We start from the raw sequence: 22,187 nt of genomic DNA on the forward strand, positions 1-22,187 counted from the left end.
AACAGCAGCGTGCCGCGCGCGCTCAGGAATCATATGGTGAACTAACCCACCTCCCACCACGACCCCCAATTCCAACCCTTAATGCTGAGTGTCAAGCAAGGAGGCAATTACCTCCCAATGTCAGGGCGGACACTCTACCACTAGTCCACTGAGCTGGTAAATACAGTCTTCATCAACATAGCACACAAGCAATAATTGGGAATTAATTAATTGATTCTTTCACAAATTAAACAAAGCAAAATGTATGTTCAAACATATCTGACCTGTAGTAACTGACCACCTCATGATCCTCCTTCTGACCCTCCTTTGCATCCTGGGCCAACTCTCGTACGCTCTTGCTTCGTATATCCTTGAAATTGTCCTTCCAGAACAGCCACACCTCCTCTTCATCTTCCGCCTCAACTGGATTATCACCATTTGTTGCTACTTCAACCTCAAACCTTGATAAAACTAATCTAATACACAAGACATAATTCAAAGTTATGTATTGATTGATTTTCAAAATAAAATCAGCTGGTGAACGGAAATGATGAGGCTAACCTAGTTTCGATGAGGATGTCAGCATTGGACAGATCAAGCACTGCATTACAGATGAGCTCCTGAGTCACAGGGATGGATTTGCTCATGGACACACAAAGATCTGACAGGTAGTCCAAAAACCTGCGTACAACAAATGCCAGAGATATCTTAACCCAGATTTTTACTTGGTTACTAAGCAAAGTATTCTTCATCATTCTGATTCCCAACATGAGGTGCAGAATAATGAGCTATATTTATTATTGATTATATATAATCTGTCCCAATGTAGTGCGGACAAAATAATGATCTAGGAATGATCTAAGGGCTGACTTGGAGCCAGACAGAAGGAGTCATTCCATATCCTATATGACAAAACTCCCTTCAACTCTGCGTTTCTGTGCATCTTAATAATAATAACAATACTAAATAATAATGCTGATGCTAGGTACACACAAACAGGCCAAATTTGAGCATTTTTCCTCCCTCACAGTCAAAGTCTACAAATCAGATATTTCTTAAAAATTATACTGAGCAAATTGTCCAATTTGAAACAACTCAGGATGGGCACACACTGCACCTCTACATACAATTGCCACACACTCAGTCAAATCCCACAAGGTGGCCTTTATGCAGTTGCGAGCTTCCCTAAAATTATCGAAAGAATACATCACCAAACACGCAAGAAGTCTGTTCGAGAAAAAAAAAAGGAATTTATTATCCTGCTATTGACAATTCCGAGATGACGTCACAAGTCAAAATGGCGTAGTTATGTTGCATTTGAGGAGGGTTTGGACTTGGATTTATCCCACTCAAAATGTCCCAGTTCCGCCCTCAAAGCGTTTGAAGAAAATAAATGTAAACAACAAAGATTGATCTTGTATTAACATTTGCTTCGAAAACTTTGAGGTTGGAACTGACACAATCCGAGTGGGATAAATCAGATTTTCCACATTCCTCGAATGCAACATTTGTCCTCAGTGAAAAGATACTCTCCACTCATTGAAAAGCATTGCACTTTGGATCATTGTAATTTGATTTGTGAGGATTATTTTAAATTGAAAATGTGATGAAATGTTGTTTGACTACCATAACATTATGTCTGGTTTGTATGTTGGTCACAGGCAAAAGCAATACAATACACCGTGGAAATGAAGCGTTGCATTGTGGACATATAAGAAATGCCTGGATTTTCAGAATTGTCAATCTGCGATCTTGGCAAACCCCACTTCCTGCCATTTTACAATAGCAGCCAGAACCCATGCCATTTTCTCAAATTCACCTTGGCTCCCGATTCTTCCTCACAAGAGTGACAAATGTGTCTATCTCTGCAGCAGTAATATGTTTCTCGAGCAACTTCCGGTTGTTGTGCAGTAGAGCAGTTATTGTGTCTTCTGCAAGCACATCGTAGCCTATTTGCTTCTGCATGAAGCGAAATTGCTTGGCAATATATTCCTGTAAAAAGAAGACAAAAGAGGATAATTACCAAAGAATGAAGGCCATTGAGTCAGAGTGAAGCAGTCGTGTTCACCCACCTGGTTCTTTCTGTAGTCCTGTTGAGAGTGACGTAGCACTCTGTAACAAAGCCTACAAATGTGTCGAAAAGGAGCATGCCGTTGATCGCCCAGCTCCTCTAGGCGCAACATGGGACCATCACCACTGTCTGTGAAAGGGGCTTGAAGAAGTTTGAAGATCTACACAAACAGTGAAGAATTCTAAGATAAGCTCTTGAAAATATTTGAAATTCTTGAAGGACTTCCTGTGGATTAACACAAACCTGCTTCAAGATATTCTGCTCTCTCATGAGTTTTTGTCTTTCTCTGTTAGGTTTGTTCACCATGATCTCCAAAACATCCTGTCCACTGTTTGGAATGTCCACTACAAAGAAGACTAGATCTTCCAGAAGCTTGGTCACAAACCTGGAGAGAGTATGTGCGAGTATATTATAAAACATACAGTATGTATACTATACCTAGAACATAGATGTAATTTGAGATAAAATTAAAAGCTGCTTGAAAATAAACACTGTAGTGTTTACCTTCTTTCATTCTGCGTAATGGTTCCCTTTTCCAGTTTGCCTGCAATTGACGCCAACACTTTACTTGCATCGTTGGCAAAGTCTAAATCCCGCACCTCTGCTGGTGGCACTGGTACAATGGCAAAAGCCTCCTTGTCTTCTTTCACTGCGGAAGTTCCAATCTGAAGACATTGAACATGATTCATATTAATATACTGTATTTATGTACTTGATAAATGACAAGCCTTTTTTTTTTTTTTTTTATCAAACTCACTCTTAACATAACAGGCTTTTCCTCTTCTTTGTCAATGGGGATGTTGGTGCTGTGAACCCACGTGTTGGTACACAAGTGCTTTAGCCGCACATATGAACTCCTTGAAATTACAACAATGGAAGAACGCAGCAATGAAGCATGTGAAATGTTTAATTCAAAACCAAATCAATGCCGGCATTGATTAGAAAAGACAGAATTCAAAAGGTAATCCACAAAATTTAGTGATTGGCTAATTGAATTGTTATAATGAATGAATTTAAATTTACATACTAACTTTAAAAACTGCCATTGAGCATCAATGAAACAAATGAAAAAAATAATAAAATGTGAAATCTCTAGAAACAAAGTAGATTATAATTGCAACAAGATATAGAAACAATATAAATAAGACATTTTCTCATATTCTGCAAGTGTCTATTGATGGCCAATAATCTGCTCTAAAGTATTGTCAAACCGGTTGTCATTTTTATTTTTGCAGCTGATGAATGTAACAAATAAAGTAACCTCTAATCTACTTTAGTTCCTTTTGAAATCAAGTCATCAGTAAAGTAAATCCAGTAATTAAATTACTTTAATTATTTTTTCAAGGTAACTATGCCAACCCTGTAATTAACTCAATGTAGAATACCGCAAGATCATGAATTATTACATAAACTGGAACATTCAGGTGTTAAGTAATCTACATATTTGTTTTTGGTTGCAAAAAATGAACAGCATAATAAGTAGCAGTACTAGAGATAAGGCCTAAAATGACACAATCAAGTGTGTGGCATTAATGCGGATAATCCAGTAATGACCTCTGCAGGAATGTCAGACAACAGGATGCTCACAGCTACCACACAGGAGTGTCAGTATCTGTGTGCTCACTATGTCAAGCTGCCAAGCACATGTAGACAGAAGCCACTTTCTTGCTGGGGATTATGTAATTGCTCACTGCTCAGTGTAGGTAACAATCTTATCTTTGTGTACTGCTTGTCCCTCAAATTAATTTAGTCCTCTAGTAGTTAAAGTTTGAGGGGCAGGGTTATTTCTAGTATTTATGAGGTATTACCGTTTGTTATTTGCAGCCTGTAGGCATGTGCCTGACAATGGGACAGAGTAGAAGCTTTTCAGCAATCAACACTACTGTTCAAAGACATGATATTTTGCGACTGGTTTTCTGTCTCTAAATGTACCGTTATTGTGTGGTGACCAGTCCGGGGCGTAGTCTGACTTTTGCCCGAAATCAGCTGGAATAAGCCACAGTTCCAGCAGTATACAAAATAATTGTATGGATATTCGTGTATAATTTGGCAGACAGGAAAAAAAAAAAAAACTTCTCTTTCGCTCAATGCAACAAGAACAGCGAAAAAATTATATTAAATATATAGATATTATATAAGTAGTGGATGTATAAAGTTGCAAATGTTTTTTTAACGTGTTTAATTTGTACCTGGGCACCATCGAGTCTCCGCCTCTCAAAGTGGTGGGGTCTAATTCAAAGATGGACGAAATGTCCATGCCATCTGGGACTGGCACAAGAGTGTACATGATTTTCTCTTGAGGGGCCCGTAGACGGCCACGTAAAGCTTCATTATCTGCATCCAGCTGAATTAAGAAGATGAACAATGTAAGAAAGACCTCCAGCCACAATCATGGACTCAAGTTAAGGAAATCTATGATCTATATCATCTATGCATTATACAGTAATGCTGAAGCATACGCATACCTGACATACCCTGGAGCCTGGCTGAGTACAATATAATAAAAGTCTGCCCACCAGTGGTGATTTCAAGTACGAAATGAATCAGCATTCAGCACTACCAGTAAATTGATTTGTTGAAACCATTTGTTTTATATTGCTTGATCTTTGATCGGTACAATGTTGTGCTATTATCATACATGTGTACCCAAAACTGTACCACACCAAGTAGAATCTAACCATTTTGGATGTCGGACAAGTTTTTTTTAAATATGATAATTATAATTATGCACAATCTTTTTGGGACAATCCATTATTATTCATGTTATTTGTATTTGTAATTTAGTTATATCTTACCTGGAAATTAAAAGGTGTGAAGTCCACCACCTAGAACAGAAAGCAAAGATCCAGCAGATATATGAACACAAAGACAATCATGATAGTGGAAGGCCAATCAACACTCAGTCATCAAAATGACTTACTGCAGATCGCTGCTCAACACTCTCTTCCTCAAAGTCAGGGTTCACCTGTCAAACAAACCACATACCAAGTTACTATTTATGGTTATTGCGCATGGGATTTACCTGCGTACCTTAGCCAGTTTATTATTAAATAAAAACATTTTGCTACACTGTAACAAATTGGGAATGTCAGCGATAAAGGTGGAGACACACACCTCACCCACCTCTGCAGCCAAATAGCAACCAGTTGCCAAATGTTTAAACCTGAACAGGCTGTTCCAATAGCCTGCACCTCCCCGACATGGGTCATGGTGGACCACCTGCAAAGGTCAAAATGTAAGACAAACTCATGGACTTTTCCACGTGTTTGCTATCGTTAAAGATGTAAAACAGTGCAAACAACAGTTGTTGTTCTTCTTCAGGATTATTAGGCTCCACACACCTTTCCAAAAAAAGAAAGAAAAAGAACATACTCACCTCTACTTCCCAGAGTGCCTTGCTGCTGGTGGCAGATGTGGCAGATTGGCGGCCTGTTGTTCTAAGGAACACATATTGCTTCTTTCTGTGGTCGTCACATGTGAGGAACTTTTCCTGCTCTGCATGGAACAACCGAACAACATCTCCCTGCCATTGCAAATGTAATTTAGAAGGGAGTGCGATCTGTCACTAAATGTAATAACAATGTACCAACCCCTTTGAGGATGGTTTCCTTGTTGTCACTCCATTTCATGAATAAAACAACTTTCCAGCTGGTGTTGCAGTTTACAGAATTAACCTAGATAAAAGATGTAAAACAAAACATCAGAGGCCATTTATTAAAATACAAAACCATACAACTATATCATACAAATGTATTAGCTATATAAATTTCGTAACTACCCTAGATAACGACAATGCAGCACTATATAGTTAAGTTGAGTTTATTAACATAAGAATTAATAGTTTAAAAAAAATAAAAATATACATATAAGAACAGAGAACAAAAGGTGTAGACTTGAAGCCAAAGCTTATACTGTCTACCCTTTTCGCATAATAAATACTACATTCAAGGTAACAGAACTATTACAAGTTCATACATTCACATACTGCATCTACACACAAGTCCAACAATATACTGCATATACGCATGCATATATTTATAAAAATGTTCTAATTACTGACACACATTTATAGAAACATATATTTTGTCCATATTTTTACAATAATAATAACTATAATCTTGCATTTATACATGTATTTGAAATTCTTAATTGAGTTACACAGTTTCAATTCACAATCAAAATTATTCCAGTTGACTCCTTTCACTGACATACATCTCACACGTTTCACATTTGTTTTGGTTTTTGTTTTCCCAAACATTGAAGTTCCTCTCAGTCTCAGCTCATAATTGCTAACTGTGTTGGAAGAGTATATAGATTTCAAGACGAAATTTCTGCTGTCAATAACAATTAATATTTAGCCATTTTGGAAAATGTACAGATATACAGTCATGGCAAAAAAATATATATATATTAGACCACCGCTTTTTATTCAGTTTCTTTTTAAATACCTGATAGAACTAAAGGTACAACTAAATGTATTTGGACAAATATAGAGATGTCGACATAAATGTCTCATATGAGTTTTATTTCCCATGGTTTTCTTCATATTAACCTAAATCAATTAAGTTCTTAAATCTGCTGCTGTGGCAGTGTGATGCCAAAAACAGTACATTTGGGTAACTCATCCTTTTTTTCTGTCTGTTAGTCACATGATACATATGTAATAGTACTACCAGGCATTAAAAAGAACAAGAAGTTAAAGAAAACAAGGAACTCTAATCATTTTTCGATGACTGTATATGGAATATACTGTACTGTTCTAAACAAAATTTGAATCAATGTGAAATTGTACCTCATTGCATCCTGGGTTGTCGACCAGCTGGTGAGTGCTGGCATGTAGAGGCTGTCCTGCATTCACTGGGTTAAGGACAACTTTATCTCCAATCACCACCTTCAGGAGTGCATTAGAGAAATTGTATACAAAATTAAAACATACTTCTGAAATATGCACTTTTTTTTGTAAAACGTACTTCTGCAATATTACTCTTTTTTTTTTAATCTATGTCCCAATATGTTGCAATATCAACAATTGAAGAGTAGCCCTACTGTGTTGCCATGTGCATTACCACTACTGTTTTACTAGGGCATACCAGAAATATTTTTTTCATTCAGCCAAATCCTTGCATTCTTAAAAAAAAAACATCTGAGTCCATCTTCTATCACAATATACTAAATATTTTCACAGATTGGTTTATGTAGCTCTTGAAATCAGGTGAATAAAATGAAAATGAACGTTAGAGGGCGCTGTGGACCGTATCATGTATGACTTTATTGGACAGTAGTTAACTATTCTCTGCAATGGCACAGTTGAGGCTGCTTAAATTAATAATTTCAATTTAACTCTTTCATCTATTTATTTTGTAGCTTTTTAAGTAGGAACTAATGACATTCATTATAATTATACATACAGTAATTTATCCACAAGTCCTGTTAGAATTAAAGCATCAATTTCAGTCATCTACCCACACTGTCTCCCAGGGACCACAATTTGTAGAAAGGTTGGATGTAGAACCAGGACCCCTCATTTCCAGCTGAGTCCAGTGTCACCCTCATGGCATTCTTTTCAAGCAGTGCAGGTAGACGCTTGTTCACTGTCAGGTACTTATTGCTTTTCAAATGCAGAAGCTTGGGAGAAAAGTATTATCGGATGTTACAAATTACTGTAAATAGCTACATTACCATCACAAAAAGCAGAACAAAGCAGACAGTGAAAACATAGAGACTAGTTAGGCCATGAAAATAAATGTCACACAGCCGAATACAGCAGGACTCAGTGATTTGCTTTGTATTTGTTTATTCTCTAAAAACTTGAAGTGACTTCAATCGAAAGAGTCAAGGACCTTTGCTTCATGGATCAATTTCCCTTCCAATCAATATAATAACTGTCTCAACAAATATCAATATCTGATAAAGCTGGTGTCATGTTTAACAAAAGGGGCACCATAAGGCCAGATGAGATGTGCAATTACCCTTTTGTAAAACGTTATAAAATTGTAAAAGAGGGACTATACATAATGCCAATCCCTATGATGCTCATTACTTATGAGATTATCTCTCAAGTTGTTGAACGTACCTGAATGACATTTCCATACTGGATGACTGATCCAAGCAACTTTCGATTCTCAGACTCATTCTGCTTCTTTTCCAAGTCAGCCGCATGCTATAATTTTTTTTATTTAAAATAAAAATAAAGGAAAAATAAAGTTAAACTCATTGAGGGATTAACTGCAATAAAGTTGAAAAGAGATAGACTTCCATAAAAATGGGTACTGTTCAGTTTGTTCTGTTCTGTAAACAAAATAGAAAATATGCCATTAAAAAGATAATATTGTAAGGCTAGGTTTTGTTTGGAACGTTCACACATAGGTAATATTTTAACTTTATATATTAATAATTTAACTGTGATGAAAGTAATTAGATACAGTATGATGGGAATACTGGGATACTGAAAAAAATACTCAGGAAGGAATGAAGAGCAGTTTTGAAAATGTTGATGTTGCTCATGAATTGCATCTTATTCGACTGTGCAACTGTGTATTTAGTGAATTTTGTATACAGTAAATTTGTTGTGTATGTCAAAGATAGCCATGAACCACAAGTAGTGGTCACCATGGCAGATACAGCACTGTATATAGCGAGGAGGGGCCTTACATGCAGTTTGGTGAGGAGAACAGTGTCTGTGGTGCTGTTGCCTCCAGGTTTTGCTGCCTTCCAGAATTGTTTCTGTGCTGAGTATCTGTTCATGGGACATAGTCATTTTCAAACTTACTATACCCTCTTTACCATATTTATTTAAATCCTGAGGGATTGTATTTTGTTTTATGTCATGTGGAAATGTGTGTTGTGACCCCCAAAAAAGTCATTGAACATATTTGTATCCTTGAATTTTGAAAATAAAATTATGTGAATCTTTAAACTAAAATAAGTTAAAATAAAAAAGTAAAGACCTGCCTGACAGTGAGTGTTGTTTTGTTTTGCAATACAAACAAATGAAATAAATAACAGAGAGACGACTACAACTAACAATATAACAAACTTCTTGTGCTCATAATTGTTTTTAAATTGGATTTAGTCACAGTCAAATTAACGGGAAAAAATTTTATTTACCGCAATGTTCTATGTGCCACCACTAGTCTAAACATGGATTTCTGATTAATATTGCTTTAGTTGAATATGAATAAAGCAGCAAAACCCACCCGACCATTTTTTATCCATTTCAGGAAGCGAATTGTAGTAGCTCTCTACTCTATGATTTAGTCACCATGCACAGTACAATTTTACTGTTAGTTGCTTGTTCAAAAGGTGTTGGTCTTAGTCAGTTATGTGACGTTCACGAACGCATCAAGTCTTTTGAACGCCTCTTCAATGTGAACGATGGGAATCGAGTCTTTGTAGAGAGCCGTTCAAACCCAAAAACGTCCACAACCTTCAGACTCATTAAACAAAGTGTTTGATAGGCCTGCTGCCTTACCTCTGAATTTCTTGGGTGGGTTGTTAAGGTCACCTGTGTCTGGTTGAACCACGCAGCGGTCATCCACAAGCCTAAGGAGACAGTTTCCAAAATTAACAATTAGTCAATTGAACCCTCTTTTGGTATAAAAAAATCAAAATAAAAATTTGTATTTTGCCAATTGTATAGGCTACTTAATCTAGCAGTAGACTTTTCTGTGCAACCGTAACTAATTGACATACTAATTGATTATTGTACTGCCCTCAAGTTTTACTGATAAATGAATGGTCTCTTTTAGAGTGTCTTCTATTAATAAATGTAGTCTGAGTGAAAGAGATTAGGGTAAAGAACACTGAGGAAATGAACGTCAAACATTTGCTTGTATTCAACATTCAGCATTAACATTAACAGCCTTAATTTGAAAGGTAATCTTTACCAAGGTAGGTATTTTAACTGAGTTCAACTGCTCATTCTCCATTAAAAAAAAGAACTCAATGAGGTTGACCAATGAGTGATACAATAAAAAATAAAGAGGTAACGTTTTAGGTTTTACTCATTTGAGGACACAAAAAGTATCATCAGACTTCTGAATATAAAAATTAAATGATGGATCAAAAGTCTCTAGTCTCTCCTGTCATCATACGCCAAACGTATCATATATACTACATAAGATTTTGAGCCCTCTATTTCATAGGTATAATATTTGTATTCCCACTACAAGCCTGTGTTGGATCAGATACATACATTGTATAGATAATCCTTTAGAGGGCAGTAATTCTCCATCAGATGGCTTCCCAGTGCCGTTACAAGATGGCCATGTTTAAGAAAAGAGAGATACTTGATTTTTGAAGAGTTAAAGGTATGAAAAAACTACAAAATTTTACTGAGTAAACATTATAAACAGTTAATTGATAATATATATATATATATATATATATATATATATATATATATATATATATATATATATATATATATATATATATATATATATATATATATATATATACCCACACACACAATGTGAAATAACTAAATATTTTATAATCAGTGTTTTAGTTAAATTATAAAATTTGAAACAGTGGGTGTATACGGTAAAATTTTCTCATTTTAACTAATAAATATCACAAATTGCGGGGTGGGGGGTGGGGGTGTTGACAATACACAATTGACAGTTGTAGATGGCATACAAACAAAAACACAGCATTGGCGATGTTTTGAAAATAATTATAGATGGCAAATCAAGTGATGTTGAGCAGCTATAGGAAGATGATGGGGAAGATGAGGAATGGACACCTACAAATACTGAAGAAACTACAGATTGTAAAGAAGAGAAAGACCCAGAAGAGGACACAACTGAACCAAAAGAAACAACACAGAAGCAGCGAGTAAGGGGCCAAGTGAAAAGAAAGGAGTAGCGGTGGAAAAGTAAAGAAGACTCTGGGGAACGACTTGACGGACACTGTACATATATTATGTATTTCAAAATGCTACATGAAATTGCAGACGAAAATAACTTGTACAGTGTGCAAAAAGATGGAAAGGCAGCAAATGCAAATGATATCTATAATGGCCCATGCACATGGTGCTAGCACAAAAGCCCAACACACAACAAGATTTTAAGCCTTCCACTGTCATGATTGGGGTCAGCTGTTTCTGTTTTCCCTTGCAGTTGCTGGGGAAACAGCTGGAGGGCGGATCCCGCCAAACACACCTGCTGCCCATTAGCTCGTCAGGCCAAGATAAAAGCCTGACAGAAGCAGCAAGGAGTGTCGGGTTATTACTCCGTGATGCTACTCTGTATCACACACTATTCGCTGTTCTAGCCGCCCTCGGGCGTGATTTTGTGTTTCCTTGTTTTTGATTAAAACTAAGTTATCAGCATCACTGCCGTGGCTCTCCTACCTTCCTGCATTTGGGTCCTCCACTCCGTTTCGTGACAGCCAACTTCAACCGTGACAGATCGTGACATCCACCATCCACAATAAAAAGTTTGTGACCTAGAAAATAAAAATTAAAAAATTAAAAATACAGTGGTACCTCAGAGTTTGAACATAATTAGTTCCTGCGAAGTGTCCAAAGTCCGAATTGTTCAACCTCCGAAACATTTTTTTTCCCATAGGAAATAATGTAAATGCAATTAATCCGTTCCCAAGGTCCAAAAACAGAAAATTCCTATTTTAATTTCTGTTTATGTTTTTTACATTTTTAATATAGTACAGTATTTAAACAATAAAAATACCTTACCTTACCTGTTGTGGTGTGATGGCATCAGTGTATGATAAATGCTATGTTAATGCTAGCTTTAGTTCAGTGCTGAGTTTGTGTATTTTACATTGGGCAGATTGTTAGACTACTAAGTGGTCCTTGGGTGCGTTTTTTAACGTCAGGCACGTTGTTGAACAGCTAAGGGGGGTCCTCGTGCCAGTATTTACAGACGCAGGGACAGTAGTTACAACTGCGCGATAATCTTCTTCCTAATTCCACTGTGGTTTGTAGCTCTGTATGTTTTTCTTTGCTGCCACTGGCATTGTTGTCTTTCTTTGGGCCCATGGCGAAGACAATTGTAGTGGAAAAACCAAAATGCACTCGCGAGTATGGAGCACCTACGGGAGTATTCACAATCTGACTGGAAATAAGCAGTGCATAGTCTACCGCAACGTGAGCATTCGGCATTACTCTGCTTCGCTCGGCTTCACTCATTTAACTGTTTTCAAGGTGTGTTCGGCTTAGCTTGTTTTGCTTGGGTGTTCGAACTCCGAAAATAAGTTCAAACTTTTTGGTTGAAGTCCAAATTTTACGAGTTCCGAAACATTCAAACTCCGAGGTTCCACTGTAAATCCTCCTCCAATGCTTTTTTCAGTTCCGTTGGTGAAGTTCTCAATGCTGCTTTTAGCAGTTATACGATTGATTATTAGTGGGAAAAGTTATTTCTGATCTTTCGAAATACTAAAATGTTTGTATTATGTTTTAGTCTGTTATAAAATTAAGAATTCTAAGCATTGTTTATAGATGTACCACACATGATACAAATCCAAAGTCATATGTGGAAGTTGGTTTTCAATTTTATATATATATATATATACACATATACATATATACACATATATATATATATATATATATATATATATATATATATATATATATATATATATATATATATATATATATATATATATATATACATACATACATACACACATACAGTATATATAATTTGTTAAAATTAAAAATGACTAATAAAGGTTCCATTTTGTAAGAATCAAGTCATCAGTTAATACTGAGAAGAAAAAATTTAACAACAATTACTCAAAAACCGTTATGAGACAGAGACTCATTGGTGCCAGCAGTGGCCTATGAAGTTACAGCTACGTCATCAACTTCTGGTCCTTATATTAAGCGCTAGAAGCAAGATGGACCGCTTAGTATATTGTACACTATCTCAAGCATTTGCCAAAAATCACCTGATTTTTTCAGAGAAGAGTCAGAATTAACCATTTAACTTTTTTTTTCTTAAATTTGTTTTCCAATCCTATTTATTTGAGTCTCGTGATAAAAATTTGCCAAAATTGAATTTTATTTTAATTATTTTAGCACATAAAGGCAGAAAGACTTATTTGCCATAAACTATGCATTGTTACTGTCATGAGGTTGATTGAATGAGTTAGTCTTGTGAGCCAACAATCCTGGAGATTGTTAACATTATTAACATTGTTTTACTGTTTCGATTTATATTTTAACCGTTTTGATTTTAGTTAGAGCTGTGTAATAATAAGACAACAGTTAATTCATATGTTATTCAATGTATAGTCCATTGTTCTCTTCTCTGGGAAAGATATGTCTAAGTTGTTTCTGAGTTATCTATGTATCAGTAATGTTTGGAAGTTCACGCATAGTTCTGTCCATAAATTATCTGGTCCAGGAGGTGCCGGGACCAATTATTTACCCACATCTGTAGTGGACTATAGGTCTGTCAACATACAAGAGCACCTCTGCATATAATAGACTTCATATCCTTTTTTTTTTTTTTATCACCATCCTCATTTGTGTAGAAATTAAACTTGGTTGAAAATAGGCACCAGTTGCAGAACTTCTTGTTGCAGCTGTTTCCATGTCTGGCAGGTCTCAGTCTGGTTTCACTATGAGCTATGAGTTGTTATTTAGTAATGGGTTGCTCATGAGAGCTAAACTTCCTTCATGCATTGATTCCAAAAACAATTAAAACATCGTTTGAACTGGTGCTGAACCACTTCTTGTAACCCAGAGCTTGTATTTTCTTCTGCTGAGCTTGTTTGATAGATAACAAATGCATAAATACTACCGACATCTTTCAGTGGAACAACACTGTGTTTGAGGGGGAACTCAGGTTTTGGTATGCAGTCAGTCAATACAGTGTGAACATGTAATTTTTTTTAGTATAAAGCCACTCACACAGTACAGTACAGATATATGTGAGGGTGGCAGTGCAGGTGCAAAATGTTGATCAGCACACAGACACACATAGATTTTAGATCTTATTGCGGTTGCACAAAACTACACGTGAATATACTCTGAATTTATGTTTAATTCCGAAATCAGCAAGCAAGGTGTTCAAATTGAACTCATTCACTGCCAACCCACTTAAAATGGATCTTTGACGTCTATAGCCGTCAATGGTAGTAAATGAGTTGAGTAATTATATTTATGTATTTATTTATTTATTTGTCTTACCATAATGTTGTGCCCTTCCTTTCTTATTTATAGCTTTGGTAAATCTTGAGTATTTTTGAATATACTGTACAGCAATACTTTGGTGAGCTCTGATACAGTCAGATGTTATTGTGGTTTTATTTTATTAATCTCTATCCTTCTCCAAAACTTTCTACGCAATCAGAATAACAAGAGCAACTACAATGAACTTGGTTTGCGAGGCACTTCAGTTCCTGGGCTGTATTTGCAGCAGTGCCACTGGGACTGGGACTGCTTGGATTGTACATCAATGAAAAGAATGTGGGACTCATCAACCAGACTGTGGAAAGCCTCACTGAATACTGTCAAGGTCCCTGTCATGAGAACCAGGTGATGGACACGCGCACGCACGCACACTCACGGCACAAGCTTGTCCAAGGAGAGTCTCTGGATTGTGAGACATCAAACAAATTGTGTAACCTTTTTTTGCCAAGTGGGTGTTCAAATGTATTTCTGTTATTTCTGATCAATTATCCCCATTTACGTCATTGCTTTTTTTTCCATTTCATTTTGGTAAACACAATGTAGTTTTGTTTGGGCTATTTTACACACCCTTTCATGACCAGTACCCAGCTTTCGCTCTTGCTCTTCTGTGCTTCTGATCTTTCTACAAAAGTTAATGCCAGCCTCCTGTTACTTCTTTGGCATGGCTAGCACGGCATCTTAAATGATGATGCCAACCTCTGTTCCTAGCGGGGCAAATGTAAAACTGGACTGAATGCAGCAGCTATCTGTTGACATTATGTTTACTTTGTTTCTTAAAAGAGTGCTTTAAAGGGAATGAAAATTGGTTTAAAAAAAATATATATATATATATTTAATTGAAACAGAAGGGAAATCGCCGTGAGATCAACTATGTATTTTCTGCAACCAATATCCAGATTCAGGCATAATGCATAATGCAGGCATTTGCTAAAATAAACAAGGCAGCACAAAGTCGTCCTTCAGCAAACTTGACTTGCAGTCAACAAGTGGGGCCCTCCTCCTTAGCACATGGCTTATCTGCAGGCTGTGTGATATCCAAATTTACATGCATATCAGTCATGAAAGGAGATGGAGATCTGTTAATTACACACTGAAGAAAATGGTGGGTTTAATCAATTTTATTTTGTCAAGTGGTTGCACATAATAGAATCATGTGGATTTAGATTTTAAAAAATTAAGTAGACTATCCATATACTTAGTAGACTATCAATATACAATATAGGTCATTTTACACTTAATATGGTGCATTCTAGTGAATCTTCAGACAAAAAATGCTGATGTGTTACTCAGTGACAAAAAACAACTAAAAAAAAACAAATAAAATAAGGCTGTCATATCAAATTGTAAGCGGAAAAAAATGGTAATAATAGTGGAGGAGTTTGCCTTGTTTGTTTTCCCAATTCACTTAGCATGTAATATGTCATATGGTACATAAAATAATTCACTTTTTCAAATATGGCTAGTCATAATGTCAGCTAACCTGGAATCTTGCAGATTAGTGCTCACACACACACCGACACACACACACAGCTACTGGTGGCTAGCAGGCTAGCTAAGTGTAGGTGACTGCAGCTCCGAAACAAGCGCACCGTACTATTGGGCGTATCCCTTCCAGCCACCTCAGTGACGAGTAGATAATGTGGTGCACATTATGCTAACCAGATTTGCACACATTGCAAAAATTCTTAGAGCTTCATAATTGTCTTGCTGTTTGCACTCGCCTTACACCCAAGATTTTTGTTTCAGTGTCTCTTGAGTCTTTTAGGGATGTAAACACTTTCGGCTTATGTCCTGTTTAGCAACACACCCATCCTCTGATCGCTTTCCCCAAGAGGCTCTTCTTCACCAAGACTCTGGAACACCCCAGAATATTGTTCCAGTATATTTGCAGTACTGTGCAAAAACATTTAGACTACCATTAAATATGTTGTTTTTACAATACAGCAATGGCTTATGTAGAAACACGATGTCGCTCAGCAGAGCACAGACCTGCCAATTTGGCAAATGTCATGCTGCCATATTTGCATTTGTTAAATACCAGGCTGCCTCCAGGCTCATCAAGGATGACAAGCAGACCAGCAGTTCCTGGGGGCAAAAGGTTTCATACATTCCGAACTGACTTAAATGGGGGTGGTAGGGATGTGGGATTCCTGTATCTGTATCAAAACGGAATGGGATCTTCCGTGTTCAATGCGCCACACCTCTACAAAGCTTTGAGTTAGCTTTTTATTTTTTGTCTTGTATATTTACTATATGTAAAAAAAGAGGATCTATTATCACTATAAATTAAACAATAATGAATCAAACTTTCTTATAAGTGTGAAAAACGCGAGGCAACAGTTTTTTGTTTAAGTTATTTTTTTCGTTGCTGAGATTGAAACAAAAGAAATAAAGGTCTTTAGCCGAAAAAAAGAGCAGATGGAGGAAAATATTCACTTATCACTTGCAATGATGAAAAGCTTGTGGCAGTTGGATCCCACTTGTTTATGTGCATGCCACTATTTAATAGGGATTTAACGATAACAGCAAGATCATGATATCGCAATATTAAAACTGCCACAAAATCGTCATCATCGTATCACGACATCAAAAGAAGCACATCTGTTTAAAAAAAAGTCAGGTTGATAACATTTGTGCAGTTCTAGCACCCTCTGGTGGCTATTTATTTTAGTGCGGTTTAATTTTCACAAGGCATGTTTTGGCTTTCTATGTTTAAAATCCACGCTAATGGTTAGATGAAGGGGAACGTAATATGCTCATGAACCAAGTCAATATGTGGAGGAACTCAATGTGTACGTGCATTAGCAAGTAAATGCCTCAGTGTTAAAAGGAACCCTGACTGTAATGACAAGTTTGCTCTATATTATTTATTTGGTTGTTACAAACATAACTATGAGATTCATTTTTCAAAAATAATTTCCAGTTGAATACATTTTGTAGAAACTTTTTTTGGACATACGCCAAGGCAAGCCTCGTAGCGTTCCTAAAGAGAAACTCTCGAATGCGTCTGGTGAATGACGAGAGCACGGCGTGGTGGAGGGCGACTCTCTAGATCACATGTTGTTCCTATTACGGCTTACCTTGCTTTCTTTATAGACGTTTTACATTGCTCAGCAGAGAGCCAGCCGCCATTCTACGTCACTATGTACCGAATGTATTGCGACGTAAATAGCAATGTATGTCTAAATAAAGTTTCTACAAAATGTATTACACTGGAAATGATTTTTGAAAAATTTATCTCATAGTTATGTTAGCAACAACCAAATAAATAATATAGAGCAAACTTTTCATTACAGTCGGTGTCAGGGTTTGAGGCGAGATTGAGGACCCAAGTCCAAAGAGACACAGAGAGGAGGCAGATGTGCTCAAAAAGGGGTTGTTAATAAGATGCTGTCTGGCTACACGCTCACCAACCACTACTTTGCAGTCGGTGATCTCTTTCAGATTACTTTGATTACAAGATGTAGTCTACCTGTGTACTCCTACCTCCACTCTTGTAGGTCACCCTATGTTCCTGCCTCTTCTGGAAGAAACAATCCACAACGCCCATTTCCATTCTTTTTGCAAAGTCAACAACCATTCTGGATACTGAAGTGTCTTCTGCCCAGATTTAGTCATAACTGTTTTAGAAGCTCCCTCTTTATCCAGACGGCACTGGACCTCTGCTAATCTCAGTTCGCCTCACCCTCTGACCTCAGGGCTCACAACTACCATCACAATTTTTTTTTATAATTATTCATTATAGATTATAAGTTATAAATAGTAAAATTGCTAAAATGCTGATAAATCATGATTTATTTAATAGTTTAGATTAGGGGTGCCAAACTCATATTAGCTCAGAAGCCACATTGAAGAAAATATATTACCAAGTGGGCCTGACCGGTAAAATCATAGAACATAACTTAAAAACAATTGGCGTCAGTGGCTGAATGTGTATCGTATTCAGCATGTTTATTTGATTTATGTTGGTCTATGTTTTTATTTGCTTTAACAAACAGTAACTTTAGGTTGTGTGTAAAATATTGACATCCAAGTCAATTCCGGCTACAAGTTGCATTGTTCATCTGAGAATTGCTTTTGAAATTACAAATTAATTTTTTGATTTTGGCCCGTCTGATTAATTGGTCCAACGTTACTCAAATTTTTTATTTTTAGATCATCTCATGGGCCGAATTAAACCCCTTTGTGGGCCTAATACATTCAACCACACCTTTACTCGCTCAACATTCATCATTTGAAGCCTTCCTGTGCATAACATTCAAGAGGAGGTCATTTGCCTAGAGCTATCAAGGATAACATGAAATAACTGCTGTCGTAAGTGTGACTGCCATTATTTACTTAATGATCTGCTTGACCGCTGCTTTCCAAAATTCCAGGTATCAATGAACATTCTTAGAGGTAGATAACCAACTCAACAAAGCGCAAAATGTTCGTCTCAGAGTATCTTGGCGGTACGATCATTTGTTAATAAAATTAGAAACCGTAACTAACTTGAACACGTTTAATATGGAAATATATACAAATGATAATGACATCGTTCAACAAACTGAACATATGCAAAAGGAAAACATATGCAAAAGACCAGGCAATTCTAACTATAAATGGGCTGGCCATCTCACTGACGATCACGCTGGCATCTCCGGTTAGAAGCTCAAAAGACTCTCAAACAACTCAGCTGGTCATCACACCTTGGTCAGGTGAGTGCTAACTCAGCAGCAATACGAATTGTGTGTTGACTACAGGAGAAATCAGAGAGAACACTTGGATGTTGTGGTTGGATAGCTTTAATGTTACAATGAAATGTTTTATTGTTTGCCTGCCAGGTACTCAGCATGTCTTCAAGTGATGTAAAACCCTTGCAATTGGCTACTCTGGGTCAGCCCTTCACCTTGGGGATGCTCTATGATGCTCGCAAAGATGCACTGATCCCAGGTACAAATTGCTGTAACAGTCGTCATTATTGCTATTTTGGGATTGATTGTCGAGGTTCTTACATATCTATGTCTATTCCTGCAGGTTTCACTCTGTGGGATAGAGACAGTCTAGATAGCCAGACCAGTGAAACGGCTCAAAAAAGCAGTTCCTTTAAGATTGCAGCCTCTGACACCGTTGAAACAAAGTCTTCTCTGATGGACATTGAAGCTTCTCTGAATTTAAGTTGGTTAGGTGGGTTGGTTGAAGTTGGAGGATCTGCCAAGTACTTGAATAACCAGAAGAAATTCAAGAACCAGAGCAGGGTATCTTTTCAGTACAAAGCTACCACCGTCTTTAAGCAGCTTTCTCTTCCTGCTCTTGGGCCACTAAACAGCCAACAAAAGCAAGCTATTGAGAACGCCACAGCAACACATTTGGTCACAGGTATCCTTTATGGGGCAAATGCGGTCTTTGTGTTTGACAGTCAGAAGGTGGATGCCAGCAGTGTTCAAGATATCCAGGGTAGCATGCACGCTATAATCAAGAAGATTCCTTCATTTGAAATTGAAGGAGAGGCTAAAGTACAACTGACTGATGAGGAGCAAAAGCTGACAAATCAGTTCAGCTGCACATTCTATGGAGACCTCATTCTTGAAAAAAACCCTTCCACGTTTGTCCAAGCTGTGGAAACCTACAGTCATCTCCCAACACTATTGGGAGATAAGGACAATCATGTTCCTCTGATTGTCTGGCTGCATCCTCTGCACGCACTGTACAAGAAAGCTCCATCGGTGGTCAAAGACCTCAGCGTCTCAGTATCGAGGAAAATTCAAGATGCTGTAGAAGATGAAAATCAAGTGTATATGAGATGCAACGACAGTTTGTTTAGCAGTGCAGCAAATAATTTCCCCCAAATTTGCAAAGATCTGAGCAGTTTCCAAAAACTTTGTACTTATTACAAAGCTGAAGTCACACAGCGGCTAGCCAAAAATCTCCCTTCCATCCGTGGTGGCAAAGAGAATGAGAGCGAGTTAGCAACATTTTTAAATGAGCGAGAAAATTCTCCATTCAGCCAAGCACACCTAAACAGGTGGTTGGAGAACAAGGAACAAGACATCAATGTCATTGAGGCCTATGTTAACATGATGCTGAATGACACAGATGCTCAGATCGTGCACACAAAGTCAGAATTGGTTAAAGTGGTTCAAACTCCAGATGTCACAGATGTTCTTTGCTATGTTTTCACCGACTTGGACACGGAGGACCCCTGCCTTATTAGTATGGCTAAGTACCTGGACACATTCCAGGCTGGAGGAACTGATGCAGAAAACACGGCTTTCACGACTGACGTCAACACCAAAATGAGAGAAAAAGCCGAAGAGTTCATTACATATGGCAAACCTTTGAGAGGTAGCAAGAGTAACAAGTTCCTTATAACAGCTATGCCAAATAATAAATACAAGGGATCTTCAATCTACCATTACAAAGATCACCGCCTTTGCACTGACAACTACACAAAGCCATCGTCCAATCCCACAGACGATCACGGAGAGAAATGACCTCATCTGGCGTAAGTTCCTTTTTGTGCTGCAATTCACACTTCCAAATTGTCAAATGATACCAACTGTGATCTGTAAGATGTTTATTTTTGTCTATCCATCAGATGCTGCTGATCTCACACTGGATGCAAGAACTGTCAACAAACATCTCACTCTGTCACAAGAGAACAAGAAAGTGACATTTGGCAGTGCCAAGTCATATCCTAATAACTCAGAAAGGTTTATTGATTATAAGCAAGTTCTATACAAAGAGCCGCTAACTGATCGTCATTATTGGGAGGTTGAGTTTAGGGGTGACATTTGTTTTGCATGATGTGACAGCATTTGAAGATGTTTTCCCGCCTCGAAGCCATCTCGTGATGAAGTTCTTTGTTGAATGAAAAGAGTGTCGTGTTAGTTTTTTCTTCTTTCTCTTTAAGGACCTCAGGGTAGACTGCCCAAGGTCCTTTTATTTGTCACCGGGATTATTCTGCCCGCAAATATGACTCTTCGTGGAATGATGCCTTTGGAGAGGGTCAGCTGATGTGATTCAGCAAATGTTGTTTTCCCGGTCTGAGGTGGTGAGATTGATGAGCCTGGGATGGATCCGGCGGCCTTATAGACCAGATGTGGAATGATGTCTCCCCCTCCTTTGGACAGTTGAACTCCAGATAACCTCTCCCTCACCTCCTGGGATCCAGACCCTCTGGGTGCAGAACATTTTCATTTAGTCACTTATAAACATACATATTCTTTATTTTGAAAGAGCATCTGGTAGTTTTTGTTAGTTGGGATTAGTAAATGTTATTTGATTAAGATCTGTAGGTCCTGTGCTGTCGGAACAGGAAAAGGTCTATTTGTGTGACATTGAAATAGAGCCCAGCCTTTCACTGAGTTTAATGACATTCGCACATTCATTAATACAACAGAAAGAGCTTGTAAATATTTATTTTTCAAATGGGTTCCATCGTCTGATCAAATTTTTTCTAGGAAACCCATATAATAGTATGTAATGTTTTACCACGATATTTACTGTTCTAGATTTGCATGAATGTGCCTTTAGCCATCCTGAAAGGAATCTTTTTACCAGCAAATCCATATATAATCTCAACCCAGGAAGATCACGCCGGCCGGATCGTGAACACAATGGGGAGAGGCTCATATATTCATGCTATTCTATCTTTTGCAAACACTGGGCTCCAAACATTACATTTTTCAATTGTTTCTGAGATAAAATATATAATATAATTACCTTCATTTGGCGATATGCTTCATTATTGTCTCCTCTTCAAACTTACTTTTCCTGTCCCAGCTTGATCCTCCTCTGTAGATTTATCACATTCAGACTGTGGATTATCACTTCAGAATCACCTACAGTCAGTTGGGGTATAGGCCGATACCCCGCAACCTTTTCATTTTTTAATCTACTAATTCGTCTACATTAATTAATTTCTTAAACATGAACTATCACGTGTACACACCCTCCTTTTGACAAATATCCACTCTGATCTTTTCAAAC

General features: G+C 37.3%; 1 protein-coding gene and 1 pseudogene across 1 annotated transcript; one reads left to right on the plus strand and one right to left on the minus strand.

The window, feature by feature from the left end:
* Positions 1-7,675, minus strand: part of LOC147166933 (inositol 1,4,5-trisphosphate-gated calcium channel ITPR1-like) — a 53,976-nt pseudogene extending 46,301 nt beyond the window's left edge.
* Positions 7,676-18,908: 11,233 nt separating this feature from the next.
* On the plus strand, positions 18,909-21,121 carry LOC147166934 (stonustoxin subunit beta-like). The gene is given in 5 exon segments (XM_086086862.1): positions 18,909-19,148; positions 19,233-20,670; positions 20,672-20,700; positions 20,794-20,908; positions 21,109-21,121. Coding segments are annotated over 5 exon segments (1,695 nt in total). The 5' UTR covers positions 18,909-19,048.
* The last annotated feature ends 1,066 nt before the right edge of the window (positions 21,122-22,187 follow it).

This window comes from Leptonotus elevatus, chromosome 10 (genome assembly GCF_054856555.1).
Source record: "Leptonotus elevatus isolate MCC_2025b chromosome 10, RoL_Lele_1.0, whole genome shotgun sequence".
NCBI classification, from domain to species: Eukaryota; Metazoa; Chordata; class Actinopteri; order Syngnathiformes; family Syngnathidae; genus Leptonotus; species Leptonotus elevatus.